Here is a 27,822-nt window from a genome sequence, read left to right as displayed (position 1 = left end):
TGTAGAGCTGTGCATAAGGATACTGGTCTGTCCTTTAGAGCTGATGAAGCAGTCTAAATGAAAGCAATAAAGAAAGCTTCTGTTCCCTTTGCAGCTATCCAATGGGCGGAAGGAGGTATTCATAAAAATGCAAGATTTTCTATTGCTCATCCTCAGAATGCTAAAACAGTTTAATGTAATGTGCAAACCTAGTATCTGTCCTGGAAATACGTGTCCTTGAAATCAATGAATTTGATTTCATTCAAGTTAATCATCATCATGTGCCATCACATCAGTTCTGACATATGGCAACCCTTTTCAGGGTTTCCCAGGTAGAGAATACTCAGAAGTAGCTTACCATTCTTTTCTTCTGGAGGAACCCTGGGACTGCAGCTTGCCCATGGCTATATAGGCTCTCTCTCCTCACCAGAGGTACAGTGAAGAACCAAACTCCCAATTTCTGGCTCCACAGCCACTGAGCTATCCAGCCAGCTTCCATCAATTTATGTAGAGACATTCACCTACTTTAAGAACAGGTGAGGGGAGAGTGTGCAAAATGTGATCCCCCAGAAATGGTTGGTCTGGAACTCCCATCAGTCCTAACTGGCATAGTTAATAGTGAGGAATGAGGTATGACCTTACATAGCAAAATGGACGTTTGTTGAATGAGCATTCTATCTAAATCAGTGGTCCCCAACCTTGGGCCTCCAGATGTTCTTGGACTACAACTCCCAGAAGCCTTCACCACCACCTCTGCTGGCCAGGATTTCTGGGAGTTGAAGTCCAAGAACATCTGGAGGCCCAAGGTTGGGGATCACTGATCTAAATTATCTTGTTAGTTAAATAGCATATCAGAGATACTTAACAGACAACGAGTGATTTCTGATCATTGATAATGTTGGTTTCTGTTAGCATGACATGGAGCAATGATGGCAGTCTTCTTTTCTCTTTGAAGTCATTACCTTATTTGAAATAATGCCAAATCTACATTGCAACAAAGGAAACATATAGAAGCAAGAGTGGGTAGGGTTAGAATGAACAGTATGTGGAATTTCTGACATGACATCTACAGTAAGAAAAAAGATGCTAATCTCCAGTATTCTCAATCCCCAGTTTGTGAAGGATTCCTCCACTCACATGCTCCCTCCTTAGCTTAATAGGTGGAGAACCTGCCAAGATGGAGTAAATATCAGTAACCTGGAGTGGTGACTTGGATAAAGGGGTGTACCCTGGCATAAGTCTGGAAGTCCTCACTTGGTCGCCAGTCTGGCTGTTCCTCACCCACAAAATAGAGAAAACCCCAGCCCATACAGTAAAAATTACAAACAACAAACTTAAATGGGTAATTGAAAGTGGCATGAACAATAAAAACTAGAATTGGGCTAAAGATCCAAATTTGACTCGATGTTAAGCCACAATTAGATGGAATATCCATTGGTTGATCTGTCTACCTAGGGCCAAGACTTTGGCAACTTATTACCTCTATTAGTAGTAATGGTATTGTCACTTTGGCAGTTCCTTTGCTGTGTTTGTATCTCTCTTCACTTAATCCTCAACTCTGCAATTATGTTTCCTGTGTTTATAAAGCTGGGACTAAATATAGCACCCTATTTGTCTGTGAAAGTACATTGTAATCCATTGTAGCTGATGCTGAAATAAATCTGTTTGTCTTTCAGGTGTCAGAGTGCTTTTATTTTTGTTTGTTATAGAGAGCAAGGTGTGCACAAGGGAATCAGAGAGTACCTTATATAGAACTGCTTTTATTTGGCTTTCTAGGAAAAGGAAATCAAGTTCCTGACTGCAGAAATTGACCGGCTGAAAAACTGTGGATGTTTGGGAGTTTCCCCAAGCTTGGAGGGATTGCGGGAAGAGAATGTGAAACTTAAATATCGCATAAATGTTCTGCAGAAGGTATGTTTCCTCCCTGAATAAAGTGTAATGTGTGTGAAAATGTTAATGGTTGTCATGGTTCCCGGAGCTGTCATTTGTTCTTATTAATGACTGAGGATGCATCATTGTGAGTTGATTGAGTGGTTTCCAGAAGCAAAAGAGCCTCTATGGCAACATGACGCACTGAAAGAAGAGAGAGCTCTGGCCAGGAACAGTGGCAGGGACCCGAAGCCCATGGTATGAAAAGCTGGCAGAATTTAACTTGGCCAGAAAATAAAGGCAAATAGAATCAGGAGCCTACTGGGTAGAAGCAGGGAGGCAGTGAGCCAGAGGAAGAGGAAAGAGTGGCTGGGAAGCTGCAGTAATAGTCTACACATGAAAAAGAAAGAAGGGGAAGCTCCCCAGGACTGCAGAGTAGGTAAACCAGAGAAAGCATGCCACCACGTATCCCTCATTGGGCTGTAGCCAGGAGCAGAAGTTGGGAAATTGTATAGCCTCTTTGGTGGGAATGGCAGAGGAGAAAAGGGTGTCATTGTGACAAGAGTCCTTCAATAAGCGAGGAGAAGATGATGATGCTGTTTCGAAGCCTTATGTTGTATGGTGGCAGAATGAGTTTAACCACATCCAGAACTTGCAGCATTACACCATTGCTGTGAATCTTCTGGAGTTGCTGTACCTTTTTAAGAAAGTCCAAACCAGGAAATATGAAAGCTTGTGATGTAGAACTGCCTCTAGATGGCAAGGAAATGGCTTTAAGTAATAAAGGAAATCCTCTTACAGCTGACTATTGACTTAATTCTTATTTTGGATATGGGGCAATAAAGTTCTGTTTCACCAATGTTTTGAAAACTGACTCATAAAAATTGCTTTTAAAAGCAATTATCCTGAAATTGGTATGGATTATTGTACCAAAGGGACTTTCGGTGTTTAACTTCTGTTGTCACAGGTGCTGCTTACTCTGTGGACTTTGGTTACATCTGTACCAGCTATTTTCCTAAGCATATGTCATTAGAATAAGAGAAACAGACTGTATTGCATCCTAGTAGTGTCCCTCATTAGAGACACTTTTGGAACTGGTACTCATGAATATACATGGTACTCATGAATATGTCAGACTGGAGAAAATGACAAAAAATGATGTGCTAACTGTTCCAGCAGGTCTGCTCAAGGAAAAAATAGGCTGGGCTCTGCTGCTTTAACTGGGGTTCAGTCCAGGAAGAAGCAGTCCTTCCTGTCAGCCAGTCTACTTGTCTAGGAAGCCCCGTAGAGTTCTGTGTAAAATGGCAGTTCTGTTAATCCCACTAGTACATTCCCTTGTGACAAGGGTTGGAATCCTCTTCAGCTTCTGTGGAATGCAACACTCTGCCTCCCGAACTCCAGTATGGTCTTTGTGATGCCAGTATAGATTTCAAAAGGTCCCAGCTTATTGTAACACAGCTTCTGCCCCTGTGTATGAAGAGCTACTGAATGCCTCCTTACACAAGGAGACAATGTACAAAAAGCTTGTGCAGCAAACCATTGTATGCACAGAACTCAGTATGGTTTTCACTGTTGCACTGTACTTGCAAGTGTATACGCTAGCCGTCAAGATCTTCAGCCTGCTTTGTTGTTGTTATTGTCATTCACACAGCAGCCATGTGAGGCAATAGACATAAAAACATTTCTCCCTAGTAAGACACTTAATTGCAAGTAACTGCTATACATTTGTTCTGTAATTTCCCATTGCATTTGTAAAGAGCAACACACAAGTGTGTCGTGGTAGTGAAGGATAAAAGCGAGATAGCTTTTCTGCCTTTGTAGGCTCCTAGGTGGATGAAACCAGACAGAGCAAAGATTACCGAGCCCCAGGGCTAATTATTCTTTGTTCATCCAAGAGTAGTATGTTTTCACAAAGTGTGCCTCTTACTATTAACAAGGTTACTTAAAAAAATCAGGTGTGTAAGTGCATGGTATATGCAGAAGTTTCCTTTTCAAGTGGCAGTATTTTGGGAATTCATGTTCATTGGATTGAAGACACCTATATAGTGATCCCTTGTTAAGGCTATATCTTGGGTTACATTTGAAGGCCTTGGTTTAGGACATTCTATTCCAAAGGTCTCTCTGCTCTGGTGGATATACAACATATGTTTTTGTTTTCCTCTAGAGTCTTCAGGAGGAACAGAATAGGGGAAAACCTTCAGAAGGCATGATTAATATCAACAACCTCCTTCAAGAAATTTTTGGTGTGGCTATTAAAGCTTCTTATCCAGACCTAGAAAACCCTCCACTGGCAGTAACACCAAGTCAGCAGTCCAGGTTTGGTGATTACCAGTGTAACAGTGCTATGAGCATAACTCAGGTAACTGATAACTTGAAAATGTTTTGCTGTTCTCTGATGTCGCACCCAAACACACAGAACTGCCTAGGTGAAGCTTAGATCAGCTTTCATCACGCAGCTCTAATTTGTAAGTCTAATTGGGAAAACCACCATCTTTTTTATTAGCTTTTTTAAAACACAGAAATATATCACACAATTGTAAGGAGTGTTTTTGTTCATTTTTTAAAAAATTCAAACAAGGATTCTAGCAACATAATATAGCCATCAACAACTGGGTTTTGTGTCCCCGCTCTCCAGAAATAATTTCTGTGAAGATGATATATGGAATATGGATAATGATAAGGGGAAACAGGTTTGACAAGCTACCAATATAACTATTTTATAAAAGCTCCATTTAACTTTAAAAATTGGAAGGATCATGTGGTAGTTAGAGTGTATCATTTACACTCTAAAGGCCAAAAGTCTTTAGACTGTTGCGAGTGGAGTATGTGGGGCTAGGGAGTGTGAATCTAGGGGCACAGCAGCAGAGAAAGGCTTTTTCTTTAAGTTGCTCCTGGGAGTCTTGCCCAATGCAAATTTCTCAGTTCTGTATTGTGCTTGTATCTTGATGTCAGACATAGGGCCTTCCTATCAGTAGCCCCAGTGGGACTCAGAGGCACTTTTCAGATCATCACAGTCCTTGTATGATTTTGTAGCAGACACTCAAGATTTATTTTTTATGTCGTTCCGCATGTGCTAGGAGTTTGCTTGGCTGGGTAGTACGTTGGATGGTAGTAAATACATTACACCCTCCTTCTGCCCCTCTTTTCCATCTCCTGAAACATGTGGTAAATTTCTCTTAAAATAATACCTGCTCCTATAAAAAGGGATATTGCCTCCCTCCCACCTCAACTACAGAGAATGTGACTAAAATTCACTGTTGGGCCAAAATAAATAAATAAATATCTTCTAATTACTAGTTGTAGTGAAAGGAATAGAAAAATTTGCTGTCAAGCATTCTGGCCTTCAGCCCCTGGCTTCAAATGTTTCAACTCCGTGTGCTACATGACAGAATGGTAACTTGTTCTTGATGTATCATTCATTTTTGGGATATTTCATATTCTTCTGGGTAACATTCAGACAAATGTTCGGAAACAGAATTCTCAATACCGCCTGAAGAGTATAGTAGAAAGAGTAGGGCATACATGGAGGTGAGAGAAAGGAAGCAGTGTATCTCTAAAATTGACAGTTTTCTGGCCCTTCCATCTGGAATGCAGGCATGGTATGCTAATGAGCATGTACAAAGACAAAACACATTTGTGAGGGCTTTTTCCGCATTGGCAGGCCACAGGGAGAGGCTGTTGTCTGGCACGTAGGCTCATGCCTTATGTCATGAACTCTTTTCTGGAATTGCAGGGTATGTCAGAGAAGGGAGCTCTTGCTGTGAGGAGTAACCTGTTAGAAAGGTATAATTCTATATTGGAAGCACAGAATTGCCCAGCCTTTGGAAATGTGCCTTCAAAATAAGCATTTTTGCTCTTCTGGTTTAACCGTTAGAAGTGGAATTAATAGCTGTTCACCTCCTATTTCACAGCTGGAGAAATGAGTATTTAAATTGCTGAAATCCTGTTGCAAATGGTGATGATGTCATCACCTGGCAACATTAATCTTTTAATTTGTTTAAAACTTCCTATCTTCCCCCCCACCCCTCGCACTTCAGGTTTCAAGGCTCCAGTGGGGATTTTCTGATATTAAAGGGTCCCTTCTGCTCCAGTGCAAAGGCTTCCCCAGGGTAAAAGGCCAGAATCACTATTTATATGGCAGAGTTGTGCCAACTGGATTTCAACCAGTGATTGATGGCATCTACCAGACTTAACCGGGAGGGATTTTCTGCCCTGTCAGAATTCTGACCTTTCTTTGATGCTGGTAGCAAACGACAGGTTGGCAATTTGGGACAAGGTGTTGTGCATTTCCTTCAGTCAGCAATTCTACAAAGAGCCTTGGTTTTGATTTTCAGATACTGCTCAAAACTAAGGAGCAAAAAGTTAGCCCACGAGAAATTGCTGACAAGATTGCCAGAAGCATTCCTGACAACGAATGTATTGAGAAAGTTGAAATTGCTGGGCCAGGTATAGTTACTCTATATTTGCTTTTGCCTGGGGGGGAGGGGAGTCTAAATCTAATATTAGAAGTACTTTGACAAAGGACTTGAGGACATTTTGGGTCCATGAAGATTGTACTACAAGAGATTTAGCTCAGGAACTCTCAATTTTTTCCCCCCGAAAGGCTTCAGCCACCAGTATTTATGCAGTCTATCAAGAGTTCTAACAGCTTCTTGACATAAGACATTAGTGATCTGGATGGCTGTTTGTGTGACTTATGTGACATCAACCTGTGGTAGGGTTTTCAAGACACGCGAGACATTTACAGAATGGTTTTGCTGCTATCACCCTCCCAGTTTCCATGGCTGAGCAGGAATTGATGCTTGTTACATACAGCACTGATGGTACCTGTCTGTCATGGGTTTGGAGGGAAAGTTCCATCCTATGGGGAGTGGAAGGCGGGACATCAGGGGGAGGAGCTGTACTGTATATATATTTGGAGCTGGTGTGGAGAGTGAGGAGTGGGAGTGTGTGTCAGACTGGGTACAACTGTGTGTCAGTTAGTACATACCTGATAGGTTCAGGTCTCTATCTGGGTAGCCAGAACTGATAGGTTCAGGGTCTGTGCTTTACTTTAAAGTGTTCTGTGTGAACCAAACTGTTGTATGTATATGTTTGGGACTTTGCCACGTTACAGTATCTTATTTACTTGATCTTTTTATTTACCCTGTTTGTTATTTAAATAAACCTTGTTCTTTTGTTTGTTAAAAATCCATTCCTGGTCTGTGTGACTCCTTATAGGGAATGGTTGGTGGCAGCATAATTATAGTGTGGCACACTCCAGTAGGTCTGGGGTTGTCACATTGATTATTTCCCAGCCAGCCTCAATGAAAAGCTTATGGGGAAGGGCTTACTTTTATATCACCTTGAGTTAGTAGCTGCCACCATCTCCTCTTCATTTGTCCAATATGAATAAAACCCTGCTTATCTAGCAGATGGAAGGATTTTTCTGCCACCTGTCCTCTTCCTGGGTCTGGAAGGTGCAAAGGAAGACTAACAGGAACTCCCAAGCCCTAAGGGCTTGCTTTCACCTTCATTAATTGGAGTACATTAATCAAGTAGACGAGTAGATGGCAATACGTTCAGGCATTTCATGTCTTAGAGGTGTATTAGATGAAAATTCTCTACCATGTTTCCCCGAAAATAGGACAGGGTCTTATATTAATTTTTGCTCCAGAAATGCATTAGGGCTTATTTTCAGGGGATGTTTTATTTTTTTAATGTACAACAATCTACATTTATTCAAATACAGTCAAGTCATCTTCTTCTGGTTGTTGCACAATGGTGGAGGTTGGGGTTTCACTTAACTGAATCTTATTTTGGGGTTAGGGCTTATATTCCGAGCATCCTGAAAAATCATACTAGGGCTTATTTTCAGGTTAGGTCATATTTTTGGGGAAACAGGGTATATAAATTTTACTTCTGATGCCTGTCTTGGATAGGAATTATCTTTAGTAGCATTACAGTTAAGAACAATGAAATTACTGTATAGTCTAAAGTGTTGGGTCAGTTGAAGAGGCTAGCAACAATTTCAAAAGAGTGACGGTTTCAGATTGAATTTTACAAATGCCCATGAATAGAAAGAACATTCTTACATAGCATCATGTGTGTGACTTAAAGCACTATTCAGACATTCAGCAGTAGGTTAAATTACACAAGAGAGTGCACCAGCCATACCATTTCCATTGTTGCTGAAAGCAGCATGAAAAGTGATGGTTTTGAAAAGGGAATCCTCTTCTGTTTGTGGAGGGTCTCCATGCAAATCAGCACACTGAATATCCTAGGTCCTATTTTCTAAGCTCTCATATTGAATGCCTGAATAGAGGTTCCATTGTAAAATAACAAATAAGCCTCTTTGTTGAAAAAATGTTTCTGTGTTAATACTTGGCACTTGCAACTATGGTCTCAGTATCTGAAATAGCACTAGAACTGCTAGCAGGGCAGATTTTGAGGTAAGGTTGAAGTGGTGATTCGTAGCCTTTCACTTAAAGTAGTCCTCCCAGAAAATGTATTGCTGACCCAAGCTGTTTATGGAACAATGTATGTTGTCTGGATTATATTTTATGGAGGTACTTGGAACCAGTGAGGGGTAGGGTTTTTCACTATGACTGCAAATGACATGCTGCTTTATTACCAGCAGTCCTGCAATATTTTATAAAGTTTGCTCAATGCAAAGGCGATATAAGTTTTAATATGTTGTGGTCCCAGTAACAATTCTTCCTTTTTATGCCTCTCTGCGTTAGGTTTTATCAATGTACACCTCAGAAAAGACTTTGTATCTAAACAGCTGAGCAGTATGCTGGTGAATGGTGTTCAGCCCCCAGCTGTTGGCAAGAGGAAAAAGGTACCACAGTGCGTGTCTTCTTAGGTGCTGCTGTTAAGTATTTATAATGAGATGTTCATTTTCTTCTCAATGTGCACTCATTTGCAGAAGCTCAAGAGCTGAGATCCAGAGTACCAGGCTTCATGTTCTGTGAACATGGGAGCTTTTAAGCTTCCTTTTGCCTTCAGACCTTCCACAACACAGTGTGGCAGAGTTTTCTGAGAGGATCCCCTGCACATACCTTTGTGAACATAGCAGTGTTTTCTTGAAGTACATGGGGCCTGTTTTGATCTTAGTTACAATTAATAAATGGAACATGCCTCCACAATTAATTCTTTATTATTATTATTTTCATCCAGGAGAAACTGGTTTGCTTTTTCAATACTTCCTTCCTTCTAAACATACATTTTCTTAATTTAATCCTAGAACATGATCAGAATATGTTTTTTGCTACATTTTATAATTCCTGGTTATTTGCAATTCTACTTTCTGACATTAAGAACTAATATAAATTCATTTTATAGATCTCAGGGAATATAATGTTCTGCCCAGGAGGCATGCTGTTTTATACCAAACCATTTATAAGAATTTTTTTTCAAGAACCCATAAAACACAATGAATGTGAAACTTGGAATGCTTAGAATTTTACTACATGAGACTATTGAGAGCCCTGTTTAAATTGATTAAACATCAACTGGTTTGGCTTGTGCTTTCCATTTGAAATTGTAGTCATGTGCTGTCGTACGCACAATCATGTGTGAAGAGTACTGACATGTCTTTGTTGGCTTTACTGTTAATTCATTTTTTCATTTTCAAACAAATGAGAAATGCATCCTGAATTTGAAATGGTGTAAAAAGGTATGGAGCAGCAGTGTTTTCCTGTTAGAGTGCCTCTGATAGACTCTCAGTTTTCCTATTTCTGTCTTTTAGAGAATTAGTAACACTTTTTTTTAAGCCTTCTGAGACAATCAGTGTCTATAGCCTGGCCATGGCAGTTGGTGAATTGAGTGAAGAATCTGTGTGAAAACAGGTTGTTGTGCACAGACCTTTGTACAGAATTTAGATTGTTATATACTACCAACATGAACAGCATGAGATTTTGCCTGGTTGGCATGGACAGTCCTGAAAGATACCGATGAATATGCGACTTGAAAACAGAAACTGGATACTCTGTCCATTTCCCAGTGTACTTTTTCTTCAGCAGCACAGAATTGGCTAATGTGAAATGTTCAAGCTTTGTTGTGTTTAACATTTTGTATAATTGAATGCATATGATTCAAACCCCAGTCTCATCTATTACTCTGTCCACTACACCATTGTGAGTATCCCCATACTATGCGGACACCACAACTTAAACATCTTAAGGGTGGGCAAGGTGCAGCCTGTCAACTGAGTTTTTCCAGCCTTCACACCCAGCACAGTCCATACCCCCACAGTGAAATGAGACAAGGGGCAATGGGTTTTCCAGTAGCAGTCTTTTTGCACAAAAGGGTTGCCTCTCCAAGTCTTCCGATCCGTGAAACCTGAGAAATCAAAACTGGACATGGGTGTATGGTGATTTTCAGTTTCGATTTTGATGTTGTCATTGGGTGTTTCTCACCATTCGCCAACATGATGTAGCCTTCAGCTGATGCTGAGAGCAAATGCTTACAACAGCTGCTCCCTGTTTTAGAATATGTTTTTTCTTTCTTCCTTTTTTCTTATCTCTCCTGCATAAAGGTGGTGGTTGATTTCTCCTCTCCTAACATTGCAAAAGAGATGCACGTTGGTCACCTGAGGTCAACTATAATTGGAGACAGCATGTGTCGTCTCTTTGAATTTGTGGGGTATGATGTTCTACGGTAAGTTCAGTAGTGGTAGTCATGCTCAAAACATTCACCACTGTTTCTCTTGTGGAATAAGAGGGGGCTGTTAGGTATCACTGAAGTGCAGTTATTTTGTGTAACCCTCTAAAAGTATCCCAACCCTCCATGCACATACTGTGCATACCCTTTTTCTTTAGACTCCCTTAGAAAAAAGGTTTCACACATAATTTATGATCTGATTCTTAACAATCCATGCAAATTATGTCAGCTTCGTGAAGGAGGTTGCCTTTGCAGTGGTCTCCTAGAGTCTTTTTCCGGTGTTTTGGGTGAACCCCCATGACTAGAATAGACCTGAATGAGGCATGTTGTTCAAGCTTTTTAAATGTCATTATTTCCTATCTGAGTTTTGCTTTCAGTCCCCTTTTGCATTCTTCACTGGTTTTGTGCTTGTTCCTGTCTAGATTAAACCATTTAGGAGATTGGGGCACCCAGTTTGGAATGCTGATTGCTCACTTGCAAGATAAATTCCCAGATTATTTGACTGTTTCACCCCCCATTGGAGATCTTCAAGCTTTTTATAAGGTATTTTCTAATCTTCAAATAGATGGTGATTCCTGTGATGCCATAGAAGATGCTAGATGATGTGCACAATACCAGTTTCCACAGGTCCCATCCTGGCAATCTTAAGACCAGAAGGCAGTATTCTGGTGGAAAAGAGTTATGGCTATAATGAGCGTGTTGCAATATTCTTACATGACAGCCACTAACTACCATGGAACAATTTATGGGAAGGCCCCTGCTATCTGATTTTTGGCTCTGCTGCTGTTTAGGCATCCCTTTAGCACCGTCCAACATAACCAATAAGGGATTGTGGGAGATGTAGTTCAGGATATCTGAAGGGCCACAAATTGCCCACATCTGCTGTGAAGCATACTGTTCTGTGGTGTGTCTGTCTTTTTTTTAACCTAGGAATCCAAAAGAAGATTTGATACAGAGGAGGAGTTTAAGAAGCGTGCATACCAGTGTGTGGTCCTATTACAGAGCAAAAATCCAGATTTCATTAAGGCTTGGAAACTGATTTGCGATGTATCCCGGAAAGGTGACTTTTGGAAATATCCTATCACTATCTTTTTAACAAGTCTCCTTTTTCATATTGGACACTTTAAAAAAAATGAGAACTATGAAAATTGTGAGATGTAAGGTGGCATTCAAGAAATGGCTGCTCTGTAGATAACTGCTGGAAGCACAAAAAAGTCCACACTCAGTACAGAGGCTGTCAGTCTGTTCAACCCAAAGGCTGTTAGTGTCAGTCTTCAACAATGTGGGACTTTCCTGCACAACAGGTTGTTTTGATTTGTTTGCACAAGAAATGTTCTTCTTTTTATTGTATTTTATTAGTTACAATGAACCCTGTGAGGAGAGGTAATGTATTTATTTAAAATAGATAGGTAAAGGTAAAGATTCCCCTTGACAATTTGTCCAGTCGTCTCCGACTCTAGGGGGCGGTGCTCATCCCCATTTCCAAGCCATAGAGCCAGCATTTGTCCGTAGGCAGTTTCCGTGGTCACGTGGCCAGCGCGACTAGACACGGAATGCTGTTACCTTCCCACCGTGATGGTACCTATTTATCTACTTGCATTTTTACATGCTTTCAAACTGTTAGGTTGGCAGGAGCTGGGACAAGCAATGGGAACTCCCTCCATCGTGTGGATTCGATCTTATGACTGCTGGTCTTCTGACCTTGCAGCACAGAGGCTTCTGCGGTTTAACCCACAGCACCATCACATCCCTTTAAAACAGATAGTGTGTACTTATTCTTAATTATTGGACACAATCCGTATGTCTTCCCATAAATTGTTTTTGCTACATTTATCATTCTGTCTTGAGTAGAAGACTTGTATGTAAGAAAATAAGGCATCTTCTTTTGGCTTTGACATGTTAAGGCTGCCATGATGTTAAATTACCATTTAGTTGTCTTTAAGCGGTAGACAGGACGTAACTGTCCCCATCACAAAAGTGTGTGTAGCACTTTGTATTTTGTTCCAGAGTTGAGAGATATGTACTTTGTTAGCTGCAAGTTCCTCTGTTGTATAGCTCTTGTATAAAATGCATGCAAGATGATTGGGTACATATTGTACCCATGTGAGTGAGAAAGAGAAGATGGGTAAGAAATGGCAGCACCGATGGTCCTTTTGCTCCATATGTGCAGATGAAATGTGGTGCCATGCCACTATGGATTTGGTTTTAGGGTATTCTGTGGTAGCTGGTATGTGCTTTTACCATGCTTTGTAAAGTGTTATTGTAATTTCTATTTTGTGTAGCAGTTATTTGTTGAGGAAGGAACTTGATCCTGTCAGATCTTTTTATTGTTAAGAGACTGGTCAACAAGAGGGAATAATAGGAATGCTTGCCTTTTGTGTTAATTAAAAATATTGCTGTCAGACTCCTTATAATCCTGTATAATTTTTTTGCTGGATACATTGCTGATAAAGACTCAAACTTTTTGCAATATTTACTGTAGTGTAAATTTAGCCGTTGAATGATTCTGGCTTACTACCCTGTTTCCCCGAAAATAAGACCTAACCTGAAAATGACCCCTAGTATGATTTTTCAGGATGCTCCTAATATAAGCACTACCCCCTGAATAAGCCCCAGTTAAGTGAAACCCCACCCTCCACCATTGTGCAGCAGCCAGAAGATGACAGGACTGCATTTTAATAAATATAGATGGTTGTACATGAAAAAAAAATCCCCTGAAAATAAACCCTAATTTTTTGGAGCAAAAAATAATATAAGACCCTGTCTTATTTTTGGGGAAACAGGGTAATAACTCCTGAAAATCTGAAAGAAGCAAGAAGGTACAGGAATCCCTGTTCTGCCGAGGGAGAAGCCATGCAGTAAAAAAACCAGAAGAGAAAAAACACTTGAAGACTCAAACTACTTTGTCCTTTAATTAGTACAAAGTGCTAATTAGTACAGTAAGCCCAAGTATCAGATCAGTTAACGGTGGTGCTTGGCTAAAGAAAGCAAGAATTTTTCACTTCATAAATCTCCATGTAGACATTTTTTAAAACCTTGCTCAGAGATAGCACTTACAGGGAGTCATATTCCTTCAGCCACATTCTGTTCTTTTATTGGTTACCTCTTTAGCTTTCCCCTTACCTGACTGCCCACATCTCAAGGTAAAGGAAGCCAGATTTTGGTTGAATATCACGAAAAACTTCCTAACTGTTAGAGCAGTATGACAGTGGAACAAGTCACCTCGGCAGCTGGTGAGTGCTCCAACACTGGAGGCATTCAAGAAAAATTTAGCGAATCACCTGGCAGATATGCTTTGATTGTATTCCTACATTGAGCAGGGGGCTGGACTTGATGGTCTTGTAGGTCCCTTCCAACATCACTTTTCTAAGATTCTATGATTGAATGTCGTGCATTTTGTAATGTGATATAGGATAGCGTGGGAGATCTTAGGGGGGACACCTTGAGCATAATACACCAGACATGACAGTAATAGAATGAAGAAATGTCTGGATAATTGACATTGCAGTTCCAAAGGATGCCAGAGCTGAAGATGAGGAATTCGAAAATTAACAAAATACAGAGAGTTGAAAATAGAAACAACTCACTTGTGAATGAATGAAACACATTTCAATGTTCCCCATAGTCATCGGGACATTGGGAACAATGCCACAGAATTTTATAAAATAGTATAATTAGCTGCAGATCTCTGAAATAACACTATCAAAGCTGCAGAAAAAACCCGGCAGTAATTAGGAACACCATGCACATCACACCAATATTTTACTGATACTTAGGGTTTTGTATCTGTTATATAATACCAGTCAAAGTCTTATATTTTTTTAACAACAATAGATGATTACATGTTTAAGCTTGGGAAGACTGCGTTGAACTTGAGGGCCACAAAAATGATCCTAGAGGCCCTTGTGTGGCCTGTAAGCTCAGTGTTGTCTGATATAGGGGTTGTGAAGGAGTCTTGAACTGCAATTCTATTTCTACTTAACTGAGAATAAGCTCTACTGAATTCAGGGAGTCTTACTTACAAGTGGATATATGCTGTACCTTTAGATGATTTAACAGTGGCTTAAGAAACTGGATGTAAATCCAGTAAATGTCTTTAACAAACCTTCATTCCTATTATATTACTGTGAAGCTAATAATTATTTTTGCCAAGAACCAGTGTCACTAATCCTTCATTTTCTTGTGTTTTTATTTCATTTCACTGTCTTCCGTGGTTAGAATTCCAAAAAATCTATGACTGTTTAGATATCTCCCTAATAGAAAGAGGAGAATCTTACTATCAAGATAAGATGTGCGATGTCGTGAACGAGTTTGAAAAACGAGGTAACACATTTGTTATAACTGGAAAAAAAAACTGAAGTATTTGCCTTGGTCCATGTGACTTCTAAAACCTGTAGGGAAGGTGCCGCAGATGCCATGATTCTTCCAATGGCTTCGCAGATCGTGATCGGCTAGCCATTCCTGGCAGGAGGCGGGAGGACAAATCTCGCTGCAAGGTTGAAGAGTGGCTCACAGATCATGATATGCAGAGCCATTGGAAGAATCAGTGGCAGATCAGTGAGCGGCAGATCCATGGGGCTGGACCCTCATTATTGCTACCTGTGCAGGGATATCCGTATATGAATACAAAGAAACCCCCATCTCTAGTTATGTTCAGTCTTTTCTATATGCCACTCATGAAAGCAGCTGTTAGGTCCACTGGTGGGTAAGGCTTCCTGGGAGAGATGTGTCAGGTGCAAGGTACTAAATTATTTGTCTTTCCTGCTGATTCTCACCTCTGATGGCACCCCTTCCACCCATATCTTTATGTTATCTCAGTAGCACAGGTACTGGAGTATTGATTTGCCAAGGTAACTTGCAGGTCCTTCTCTCAGAATAACTGTCCTCACAGCCTTTTGAAAGCTGGCCACATTCTACACTGTGTTTTTCCATGTTATTTCTTCAGTGCTTTTCCATTACCATTTTAATTTGCACATCACTCTGCAGTATAAGATGTTCTTTGGTTTCTATACCTCTGTTACCAAGCTATCACTCTCTGTTCTTAGGGTTTGTACAAGTGGATGATGGCCGGAAGATTGTCTTTGTTCCAGGTTGCTCTATTCCCTTGACAATTGTGAAATCAGATGGAGGGTTCACATATGACACATCTGATTTAGCAGCAATAAAGCAGAGGCTGTTGGAAGAAAAAGCTGACGGTATAATCTATGTAGTAGATAGTGGACAGGTGAGTTTCTCTGACTTTCATTTTGTCTTCCTTTATTTCCTTGGCTGGCAGTTCATCCTGGTGTCCTGAAGCAGGATGCTCTATAAATTACATCCACACCATATTTTAAACTTTTTTTGAGCCTCCTTATTAAAGAATTCTAGAAAGCAGTGACAATAAAATAACACAATTATTTAATAAGGTAACTAAAGCCCGTGAGCCAATCCATACCTGCATGCTTCCCCTGTAGACCAGCCTTTGGAGAGAATCTTGTTAGGTAAGATTCTCTCCAAAGGCTGGTCCTCCTAGGAGGAGCGCTCTGTGGGAGCTTCGGGTTGCGTTTATGCAAGCTGAACATTTCCTGCTGAATACAGTGGGGCGTCTGAGTGAGGAGTAGTGACAACCCCTTGCACAAATGCCAAAACGAAAAGGAACTTACTACTGTGCCTCTCAGCCCATTGTGCACTAGTGTTTTAAAAAAAGTTTGGGGAGGGGCCTTAATCATTACGGTGCCTTATCCTGTACCAGGAACACATGTAGAATTAAGACCTGCTTCATTAATCTCCTTTTGCTTTGCAGTCTATGCACTTGCAAACAATTTTTGCTGCAGCTCAGATGATTGGCTGGTATGACCCCAAGGTGACCAGAGTAGTTCATGCTTCTTTTGGTGTTGTGTTGGGAGAAGACAAGTAAGTTGACATATAATTTCTTTTGCTGCTGTTGGTGATCACTGAAAGGCTTGGTATTCATGATTGGAGAATTGGTTGTCCATGATCACAAAGTGTATTCTCTGTGCTTTTATACTTTAAATAACCTGTTCTTGTGTGTTCAAGAGTATTGTATGTGCTTGCATATTAGAACTGCCAGATTTCCACTTTCATCTACAGGTCTAAGTGTTGCATTGGAAGCTTCTCAAGAGCATTTCACACTGTCTAGAGCAATGATTCCCAACTGTGGGGCCCCAGAAATCTAGAAAGCTAGTGGTGCAAGTTTTGGTCCAAGAACATCTGGGGATGGTTGTTGTGAGTTTTTTGGGCTCTTTGGCCGTGTTCTGAAGGTTGTACTTCCTAATGTTTTGCCAGTCTCTGTGGCTGGCATCTTCAGAGGACAGGAGTCAGAACTCTGTCAGTGCTCTGGTGCAGTTTGCTTGGGTAGTTGAGTATTTATAGCTGTGGGATCAGCTTTTGTCCTTTTCAGAAGATGTGTGGTTGTGATCAGCATGTTTTTTGTTGTGGATGTATTGTTGTGATAAGAGGAAGAGATGATCTATCACTGTGATTGATGGGTGTTGTTAGCTGGACTTTTGTGTGCAATGATCACCGGTCCTTGTAGCTGGATGGAGTTTGTTGACCTTTTGCAGGCTGTATTTTTCAGTGCTGGGAGCCAGGCTTTGTTGAGTTTTAAACTTTCTTCCTTTTTGTTGAAGCTCTTCGGGTGCTTATGGATTTCAGTGGCTTCTTTGTGCAGTCTAACATGATTACTGGTGTTGTCCAGTACTTCAGTATTTTGAAATAGAATTTAATGTCTAGCTTATTTTAGGGCATGTTCAGCTACTGCTGATTTTTCCGGTTGTTTTAGTCTGCAGTGTCTTTCATGTTCTTTGATTCTGGTATGGATGCTGCATTTTGTGGTTCCAATATATACCTGGCCACAACTGCAAGGTATCTGGCATACTCCTATAATTTGTCCTTTGCTGACTGTAACATTTGTTGTATTTTTGTGGTGGGCTTGAATACTGTTTGTAGGTTGTGTTTTTTCAAAAGTTTCCCCATACGTTCCGTGATCGCTTTTGATGTATGGCAGAAATACTTTATTTGTGGGTGGCTGTTTTTCCTCTTCAGTTTGGTGTTGTTTTCTTGGTTTGATGGCTCTTGTGATTTCATTTTTGGAGTAGCCATTTGCCTGTAGGGCCCAATTCAGATGGTTGAGTTCAGTGCTGAGAAATTGAGCTTCACAGTTCCGATTTGCACGGTCTACCAGTGTTTTGATTATGCCTCTTTTTTGCTGTGAGTGGTGGTTGGAGTTTTTGTGTAAGTACTGGTCTGTGTGGGTGGGTTTTCTATAGACTTTGTGTCCCAGTCGGAGGTCAGTAAGAAAGGGAGTTGGCGCTCTATTTCTCTTTCCATGGTGAATTGTATATTTGGGTGGATGCTGTTGAGATGGTTTAGAAATTCTTCCAATTTTAATTCACCATGGTTCCAAATTGCAAAGGTGTCATCCACATATCGGAACCAGAATGTGGGTGCAAAGGGTGCCGAAGCCAGGGCCTGTTTTTCGAAATGTTCCACGTAGAAATTTGCTCTAACTGGGCTGGGGGGGCTCCCCATGGCCACTCCCTCTGTCTGTTCATAGAAATTATCCCACTGAAAATAGCTGGTCATTAAGTAGTGTTGGAAAAGGGCCTTGATGTCTTCTGGAAAGATCTGCTGGAGGAGTGTCAGGGTGTCCTTTATCATCTGGGGACAAGGTTGGGAACCATTATTCTAGAGCAAAGGTGGCAGTGCCCTGGGAGGAGAGGTCACAGGCCACCTTACGGCCCTTGACCTAAATTTTTTGGGGTGGAATGAGAGAGAGAGAGAAAATCATGCAGTTTTGTAGATGATGCCCACTTCGGGCTCTGACTGTGGCATCCAGCTGATCTGATTGTTCTGCATCAACTGCAGCCACAATTGGCTTTTACAGTATTATGGCTTAATCATTCTTCATAGGAAGCAGTTCACCACCACTTTGCTAGTGTGCTCCTAGGAGAGGAAAAAGCATGAAGTGTATGGCAGTCAATCCTGTGCATAGACAGGAACTGCACCTTCATCCTATGCTTTTGCCCTGTTTGTTTAAAAAAGTCAGTAGTTGAATCCTTAAGTGAACCTGAACCTGATTTCTAGCATTGAAGTAGAGTGGTGCCTCGCTTAGTGATCGCTCCATTGAGCGATGAAATCGCTTAACGATGGGGTTATAGCCATCACCAGAGCGATTGCTTAGCGATGGCTCCTATGGGGGGAAATCGCTTTGCGATGATTGCGGGGAAGCGATCATGGCAAAGCGACCCTTTTTGCACAGCTGATTGGCGGTTCCAAAATGGCCGCCGGAAAAACAAAATGGCTGCCCGCTGTTTTGCCTCGCTTTAGAGGCACCGAAAATGGCCGCCCCTATGGAGGATCTTCGCATAAGGTTAGTTTTTAAGCACCTAGGAATGCATTAAACATGTTTTAATGCATTTCTATGGCCTTTTTAAAATTGCTTAGCAATTAAATCGCTTAGCAACATTTTTCCTGGAACAGATTTACGTCGCTAATCGAGGCACCACTGTACTGTACTAATATGGATATGCTGGGCCTGGAGAGGACTGAATAAAGTCACTTCCATTCCCTGCAAATAAGGTTTTAAAATAAGATACGTTATCATTTAAGTACATGTCATACTGGGTTATACTCTTTACTCCCAAGTAACTTCATTTGTAATATTTATTTATTTATTCAGCACCTGCCATCTTCTCTTTGTGATTTTCACAGTGTTACCATTTTCCTCACAGCTGTGCAACAAAGCTGGTGCTGTTCTGTTGTACACAGCACTATTTTTGCATACTTTCCCACTCTGTGTAATGCAGAAGCAGCTGTGCAGTTGTCTCGTTCATGTCAGAATCCTGATCTTTTTCTCCTTGAAAATGAGGAATGTCTGCAGCCACCTGCCCATTGCATATAGTGGCTGAAATCCAGTAGCAGTTGCTAGTGAATTTCAGCCTACTAGGTTAGACCCACTGAATCATTACAACTTATGGAAGAGTTGACTCGTCAAGTCCCCACAGATTCAGCGGGTCTACTTTTGTTGCAACTTACTACTGGATTTCAGCCTGCATGTTTTTTTATGGCTATGGCTACAGTTTGAGGGAATAGGTTTTTAAAATTCCTGTACGGGGATTTGCTGGTTAAGTGGTGTCCAAGCAGGAGGAAGTGCCACATTTTATAGTGAGAAACAGTCCTTCCCACCGCTCCTTCGTAATCAGTTCCCGCCGTCACTGACTCTTTCCTTTCTTCTTGCTTATGTGATCTTTCCTTGGTCTTTTGTCTTTCTTTGACTATCTGCCGTGGTCCTGTTGAGTCTGATTACAGTTGTAATGCAGGAATATAGTTCTCATTGGTATCTGTATAGATTAGTGACTGAATGTCTATACTGAAATGGCCTCTGACTTGAAAAGCCAGTGGATTTTGTTGATTTCTCCATAGACCTGCATCAACCTGTGTATGCCTGGTGCCATCTGACAGAACAGAATGATGGTGGCATAAAGGCCTGTGATGCCAGTATAAATCAGGAATTAGATTTCTGATTTAAAATGCAGTTTCAACCTAGGAATATTTCTATCTGTTCTTTTTGCCCTGAGGAAAAAGTTTAAAACACGTTCTGGAGATACAGTACGGCTGATTGACCTTCTTGAAGAGGGACTGAAGAGATCAATGGACAAACTGAAGGAAAAGGAGAGAGATAAGGTAATATTGGGCTGTTTTTTCTCCCACTGCAGAGAAGGAAGTAGATTATTATTATTATTTTTCCTTCTGCAGCTTGGCTTCTGTAAGGGAATATACTTCATAATCATAATTTACATGGTGAACCATATGTCATAATATATAATGCCAAGAAGGCATTGTTTCTTTTTTTAGGACTCCACCATGGTGAAGTACCACACTGCTGAGAGTTAGGGAAGATGGTCAGATGGGGACCAATCTCATTCTCACAGTTTCAACAGCTGTATTTAGTGCCTGGGTATATTGAAGCAAGAGGGACATGGTGGCGCTACAGGTTAAACTGCAGAGCCTCTGGGCTGCAAGGTTGAAAGACCAGCAGTTTGAATCCATGCAACGGAGTGAGCGCCTGTCACTTGTCCCAGCTCCTGCTGACCTAGCGGTTCAAAAGCCTGTAAATGCGAGTAGATAAATAGGTACCACCTTGGTGGGAAGGTAACAGCGTTCTGTGTCTAGATGCGCTGGCCACGTGACCACAGAAACTGTCTATGAACAAACAAACGCTGGCTCTATGGCTTGGAAACTGGGATGAGCACCGTGCCCTAGAGTCGGACACGACTGGGCAAATTTTCAAGGGGTACCTTTATCTATATTGAAGCAAAAAGCATGTGCTCCCAAGCAAATGGAAAGGGGAGGCATGTGAGAAATAAGGCATATGTCCAGCAGAGGGCAGCAGAACATCAAATGACAGTTTAGAAAACCCAACTTCAGGCTCCTTGTGCACTGAGTGTTCATCTGAACGGCTAAAGCCATTTAATACATCACTGCAGGAGTGAACAACTGGTGACATTTCCAATACAGTTGGATCACAACTGTTATCATCCCCTTACCACTTGCTTTGCTGGCTAAGGCTGATGATGGGGAGTTGCAGCCCAGCAACATCCGTAGGGTTACAATTTGCCTGCCCTTGCCATCACATCTGTAATTGTTCTCAACTTAATGAGTTCAAAGTTTCACACAGTATCCCCCCCACTTTTTAACCACTTTGAATAGTTCCAGGTAACTTGTAAAGTCAACCCAAAATGATGTTTTTTGTGAGTTTCCTTTACACCTGGGATGGGCAACATGTGGCTTTCCTGATATTGGACTTCCGCTTCCATCATATTTCATCCTTTGCGTTGCTGGCAGAGGGTGATGAGAGTTGCAACCCAGTTTTGCCCACCTCTGTCTTGCACACTACTTAGCATTGTGCCCTGTTACAAGGTGGCTCTTTCGCTGCAGTGTTTATTGAAGACTCGGATTCATCCAATGCATGCTTTCCACCCTACTCTGTTAGACTTAAAGCAGGTCCCATCAAGAAGTCACCTTCCGTCACGGACTCTACAGGGTCAGGTGGCTTTGATTACACTTTTTGTTTGTTTAGTTTTTGTTTTTGGCATCTGCTATGTAGCTAAAAGGATGCACTGGGCAGGAGAGAATGCAAGAATTAACAAAGCAGTTTTTGAAAGAGCAACATAGTAGCAAAAAACTGTTATCATGTGTCAAAAGCAGTATAGTATACTGTTAAGCCACCCACCTCTCCCCTTCCTTGCTCTCAGCACGGCAGTACTACACATAATAAATGTAATCAAGCAAGGAAGAGGTCCTTGATTATTTTTTAAAAAGTTTTAAATCTTCTCTTTCTTCACCAAGTGTTAAAATCTGTTGTAATGCTATAGTGTGTTTCCTTTCCCCTCAGGTCCACTTCAGTTACTGCTGTACACTTACTCTAGGGCTTTTTGTACATGTTCACTCCTTCCCTCTCTTCTGTTTTGTACTTTCTTTTACAGCTTTCTATATCTAGATATAATGTATTTTATTTGTCTCACAGGTTCTGACACCTGAAGAACTGAAAGCAGCCCAAACCTCCGTTGCTTTTGGTTGCATTAAGTATGCCGATCTTTCCCATAATAGAATAAATGATTATATCTTCTCTTTTGACAAAATGCTGGATGACAGAGGAAATACAGCAGCATATTTACTTTATGCCTTCACTCGAATCAGGTAAAAAAAGTTTTCTGCTGAGATCCAGTTTTCTTGGTAGTGTCTCTGCTAAAACTAATCTTTGTGAAGTTCAAATAAATTCTGGGACATTCTAATACATGAGATTTGTTTCTATGACAGATCAATAGCAAGGCTGGCCAATATTGATGAAGAGACACTCAAGAAGGCAGCTAGAACAACAGGAATAATTTTGGACCATGAAAAAGAATGGAAGCTAGGGAAGTGCATTTTGAGGTTCCCCGAGGTTATTCAGAAGATCTTGGATGACCTTTTACTACATGCACTCTGTGACTATCTCTATGAACTGGCCACTACCTTTACTGAATTCTATGACAACTGCTACTGTGTGGAAAAGGACAGACAGACTGGTAAGTTTTGACTTGTAGATTGTAATGAGGAGAGATGGAGGGAGTAGAGGGGAGAATCCAGCTTTGCACAAGCTGAGTTTTACTTGTAACTGGCTTTTCTACTTCTATCTTACCCACTTACAGCCCTTTTCCAGGTAATTCCCCAGAGCCCCCACCCACCCAAAATCTATGGACCAGTTTGAGGGTTATATTGGGAGAATCCCACTGCAGTGAAAATTAATTTCAACAAAATATGGATTGGAGCAGGCTCTGCATATCTCTGCTGCATCTCCCCCCCCCCCCGCAGCTTTAGTTGTGCCATGGGGAGAGAAGATCTAAAAACCCCATCAGTCATGTTACATGCCTTTTCAAACTTTCCTGCCCAGATGACAAGAGGAGGGAGAAAGGTTAACTGGTCAAATACAAACGACTTAATCTAAATGTCAGGGAAGAACGCAGGGCTGGGGAAAATGCAGGCCTAACATTTTAAATAATTAATCTAACATTTCACTCCTTGTAGCAGTCTTAGTCCTGTTAAATTCCTACTTGTCTGCTAGTTTTGTCATGCATAAACTTATGGGTTTTTATCAATGCAAAATGATGTTTCATCCTAAATGAACTTGCATGTGTCCAGAATCAAGCAGCAAAGCACTGCAGCAGCTACGTATAATCTCATGGTGTGGCAAGTGCATCTGTGGCATAAGCTGAATGTGAATCATTGGCTAAAAATTGAAGGCAGCATCATTATGTGTAGCACTGCTGTGCTAAGAGGCAGGGGTGGGCGAGGTGGGTGGTTTCAAGCTAGGTTTGCCAGGAGACTAGCTACTGATGTGCATGCTGCATCTCACCTTGTGTTATTTATTTCATCTCCTAGGTAAAATAGTCAAAGTGAACATGTGGCGAATGCTCTTGTGTGAAGCAACAGCGGCTGTCATGGCCAAAGGTTTTGACATCTTGGGAATCAAGCCTGTCCAGAAAATGTAACTATCGACTTAATTTTTTAAAAAACAGACTTGCCAACATCAAATCAGTTGACTATCATGACCCATTGTTTTAAAATAAAAATAGTGAATTATAAAAGTTCCATTGTCCCTCACTTCATGAAGAGCAATTGGAAAAAAATGATAGCAACTGCATGGCAGTATCAGCCCCAGTTAAGCTTCTCTCTCTCTTGGTACATAGCAGGAGGCAAATAGGGTTCAGATAAATTCTTTATTTTACCTAAATTTATATTTCATGTAAAACTTTGATTACGACCAAGTTATATAGGCCAAAAAAAAAGAGAGATTTTTTTTAAAAGAGCATCACACAATTTGTAATGTTTAAGCTACTGGCCTGTCACCTGGAAGCATGCTGCAGAGCAGGCAGTTCCACATGTGGTTCTTTTCTACCCATCGTGGCGGCCCTTGGCATGACAGGAAAGTCTTCTTTAAAGGAATGGGGCCCTCTCTGGGTTGATTAACCACAAGGTAGAGATCAGCCAGAGCCCTCTGTCCACAGAGCAGTGATGCACCATAAAAAAGCAACAGGATACCAGCCTTGAAGCAAAATGTGATGAGAGGGACATGTTTTCTCAGAACATCCCAATAGCCTGCAAAGCTCATACTAGCCAGATGTGAAGAGTAGCTTGCCAGCCAGTCTGGTGCAATGACTGAGAGACACATAGAGCCATGGAGTTGTAATGGGTCTCCATGAACAAATCCATCTGTGCAAGTCAATAATGCAATTATTGAATGCAGCACCTTTTTATTAAAGGCGTATTGTCTGAACGTAGATGCAACTATTTTAACAGTATTTACAGTAAAAGTTAGACAGTTTGCAAATATAAGTGCATAGTATACATATTAAGTATTACCTTTATATTAACTTAGAAGTACCACTTGTAAGTCAATGCATTATGTTTCTCCCCTCTTTCTGTTTCCAAAAAAATGCAGGATAACTTAAGTATCAGCTTTGTAATTAAGCACACCTCTCCTTTCCCTGTGCCTAATGATTGAAAATGTTGCTGTTTTAGATTTCCTTTTGTTTGCATTCTAAACAATGGCAAAATTACAGGGGCTTTTCTGGTAATATTGGTGATACAAGAAAACTCAAATGAAATATTTGTTCATTAGAATCTAAAGGGCCCCTTTTGCTACTTAATTGGTATTATTGAAACAACTGCTCATTAGCTAGAATAGATGAAGGACACAACTTCGTTTATTAAAAAGGGATTTTTTTGTTTTAGGATTACATTTGTAATGGGTATGAATGTGTAATGGCACACTTTCTAAACACATTTAAGATAAAAATACCTCATATCCCCTGTATCAATGTTATACTAAAATGCACATGTTGCCCTGCTCTGACTTTAAACGAGTGGCTGAATACTGTTAGTGTCCAAACAAAAAGGGAAACCAAAGTCATGAAAGACATTCTGGAGATTAGGCTCTGCATAGAGAAAGTGATCAAACCACACCTATTCAAGAACAAACCTTAACTATCCCTTATATATTCAGTCCAGCAGGCTAGTTGTGCCAGAGGGCCTGTTCATCAAAGTTATTTGACATGCCAAGTGGAGAGGAGAATTCAGTAGAAGATGATCAATTCATGGTGCAAGTCTAAGCTGTCTCAAATACAGACAGAGGCCTGTATTTTATCGCCTTGGTTTGATTGATTAAGTCCTGCAGGTTTGTCAACTTATGTATGGGGAAAGCCAATTTATAATTGTCTTTGACATTTTATCCTTTAAAAGAAACTAGTTACCGTTCAAGCGGCTTATAAATTAAAGCAGCTCAGCTGTTTGCAACCCACACCACTGGATCATACATGTTGTCTAATTTGTTGATCGTAATAGAATTAAATACATAAACACAATGCTTGGTGCACTGAGTTGCGACGAGAGTAGGACCATTGAATCAGTGGAACTTAGGGAGGAGTTGACTCCCCAAATACACACTGATTCAGTGGACTTATTCTTTCTTTGCTGAGCAATAGGATTTCCAGCCACCTCTCCCTAATACCAATTTAAATCGTCTCAGTGCTTGAGGAATACATGGAAGGAATAGCAGCAGATTTGCTCTAACCCAGTTGTTTTCACCAAAAGTCTGCAAAACCACCCACACAGTACCTCTGTGTTGTGTGAAGGAGAAAAGAACGGCATAGGTAGAATATTAAGAAACAATGGAGGGGGGGGGACTAGAACCATCAGCATCCAGGTATGTGAGTGCATGGTTCAGACTGAGAAGCTGTTTTAAAACAGCCCTTACAACAGAATTGAAAGCTGGCCATAAATGTTAGTGGAAGAACAGAATGGTTTCTGGGCAAGGCTCCAACTATATCCATGACCCTCCTTCAAAATAAAGGGAGGGAAACCTCAGAACCCCCCCAACCACCAAAAAAACAACAACAAAGACTTCCTGTGTTTATCACAGATGGAAACTGCAGGGCAGATGGAGAGAAAACAGAACAGAGTAGTGGGAATCCTTCAGGTGAGAACTCTTTGTTGCAAGATTTTATTGCATGGCCCATTTGTCCCTGTTCCCAAAGCTGTACTTGGAAATGCACGCAGATCACAACTACTGGTGCCTCTTTCATCTATAGATAGCAATGGTCTTGTTACTGAAGGAGCCTGCCACTCAGAAGCATCGCTTGCAGATCTAAGGGCACGCTGTGCAATCCCACCCATCACTGCTTAGTAGGCTGTTTTACATTACAGCGGGGAACACATTTATAATCTAAAGCACACATTTAGCCTTTCATCAGAACACTGCTTACTGTGTGCCTGTAAAATGAAGATTCCTGCACAGCCATTTAATGTATGCAAAAGTCTTTGTGGGTGTTTGTTTATGGCTTCCCACTTGCAAAAGGCACAAGTATTTGTGACCCATAGGTATAGGTTGACTTCTTATAGGAATGGAATTAATTTGTAATAAGTTAACAGTACTCAAACCAGTGTAACACTTAGTTGGTTTTCTAAACCCACCTGGAGCTGAAGAGATATTATGCTACTATCACATTTTTAGTTTATAAAACATCTGAAAAATAATAAATTCTCACATTTACACATTACTTAAAATATATTTAGAACATACCAAGATGTTCCTCTTAAATAATTTACTTTGATAGATAATATTCAACATAGTTATTGGTATAAAATTTGTATAAGTAACATTCAACATAATTCTTGGTATAAAATTTGTATACAAAACAGAAAAACAATGGTGCATAGTGACAGTCACTTCAAGGATACACTGGAACTAAATGATCCATGGAGTTATTTAGTGTTTTGTTTATATATTGCTCTTTTAGCTGATTAATTTTTAATAAAGGTAAATCAACTTTCCTCAGACTTTGAAAAGAGAAATTTTGGCCACCGTGCTTTGTCTTTCTCTCGAAAAGTATAAAGTGGTCATCTCTGGACTAATTTCAGTAAGGAGAAGTTTTCAATGATTCTTTAATCCTTATAATTTCTGCAGCACACAAATGACCAAAAACCCTGTTGTACCACTCAGTTGTCCGGCCTCTGTGGGGGAAAAATTAGCTCATTAGACATTAAAGTGCTAGATATTTTCTGTGCACATTCCAATCCTAACAGCACAAATCCAAATTATTTAGAAAGAAAAACAAATCTTAAACCTCAATTAGTGCTTCTGAAAACAGACATGAATTTTTACTGGCCATTAAGTACACTATAATTGGTTGGGAGAATACATAGCAAGGTGTTCATATACACCAGCAGGTAGTTATAAATTATATGAGGTCATGGTCTCTTAGTGGTAAGGGAGGGGCAATAGTCTTCTCTAACAATTTGTCCTTGGTTATACTCATTGAGAAAAAACTGATTAAAATAAATCACATTTATTTCTTGAATAAATTCATTTATCCAATGAAATGAAATATCTATAAAACTGAACAAAACAATTTGTGCTGCAAGCTGCTAGTTAGGCCACAAACAGGACATCAGATATTCTTTTTGGTATTCCAGTCCTATTACGCTGGGGAAACACTTTATCCTACAAAAAGAAAAATCCATTTAATCTATAAGTAATTGCTACAGAGTTTCTATAGTGGCTCAACAGGAGAGATGAGGTTCTGAACACAAAAGGGAATAGGAGAAAAAGATACCTGGTATCTATTCGGCAGACATGGGTCACTTTTGATTTTTGAGAGCCAACTGCTTCTATCAGGTACTGACAAAGTAGAACCTGAGCCAAGATCCCGCTCACAGCAGCACCTTCGCTGTTAGTTGACGTTGCTGCTAACACACATGTGCCACTCTGGGGATCAGTCCGCCAAGTCC

At 40.6% G+C, this 27,822-nt stretch overlaps 2 protein-coding genes across 6 annotated transcripts in view; one reads left to right on the top strand and one right to left on the bottom strand.

Annotated features, from left to right (window-relative positions):
• The window catches only part of RARS1 (arginyl-tRNA synthetase 1), a 26,982-nt gene extending 3,361 nt beyond the window's left edge, over positions 1–23,621 (top strand). Inside the window, exons 2-15 of the mRNA XM_072990265.2 lie at positions 1,756–1,890; positions 4,013–4,207; positions 6,183–6,294; positions 8,571–8,671; positions 10,370–10,491; positions 10,917–11,037; positions 11,425–11,554; positions 14,713–14,817; positions 15,540–15,718; positions 16,277–16,386; positions 20,073–20,178; positions 22,022–22,194; positions 22,315–22,562; positions 23,416–23,621. Coding sequence (XP_072846366.2) covers positions 1,756–1,890; positions 4,013–4,207; positions 6,183–6,294; positions 8,571–8,671; positions 10,370–10,491; positions 10,917–11,037; positions 11,425–11,554; positions 14,713–14,817; positions 15,540–15,718; positions 16,277–16,386; positions 20,073–20,178; positions 22,022–22,194; positions 22,315–22,562; positions 23,416–23,525 — 1,947 coding nt within the window. The 3' untranslated portion in view covers positions 23,526–23,621. The remainder of the gene's footprint in view (positions 1–1,755; positions 1,891–4,012; positions 4,208–6,182; positions 6,295–8,570; positions 8,672–10,369; positions 10,492–10,916; positions 11,038–11,424; positions 11,555–14,712; positions 14,818–15,539; positions 15,719–16,276; positions 16,387–20,072; positions 20,179–22,021; positions 22,195–22,314; positions 22,563–23,415) is intronic.
• A 1,092-nt stretch (positions 23,622–24,713) lies between these two features.
• The window catches only part of LOC110072299 (rho GTPase-activating protein 7), a 128,991-nt gene continuing 125,882 nt past the window's right edge, over positions 24,714–27,822 (bottom strand). For all 5 annotated transcript variants that reach the window (XM_020780508.3, XM_020780503.3, XM_078385820.1 and 2 more), the window contains 2 exons: positions 27,648–27,821; positions 24,714–27,045 (listed from right to left, as the gene is read on the bottom strand). In XM_020780508.3, coding sequence (XP_020636167.3) covers positions 26,949–27,045; positions 27,648–27,821 — 271 coding nt within the window. In that variant the 3' untranslated portion in view covers positions 24,714–26,948. The remainder of the gene's footprint in view (positions 27,046–27,647; position 27,822) is intronic.

Source organism: Pogona vitticeps, chromosome 2 (genome assembly GCF_051106095.1).
Source record: "Pogona vitticeps strain Pit_001003342236 chromosome 2, PviZW2.1, whole genome shotgun sequence".
NCBI lineage: Eukaryota > Metazoa > Chordata > Lepidosauria > Squamata > Agamidae > Pogona > Pogona vitticeps.
Note: the sequence above shows the minus strand (reverse complement) of the source record. Positions and strands in the feature narration are given on the sequence as shown.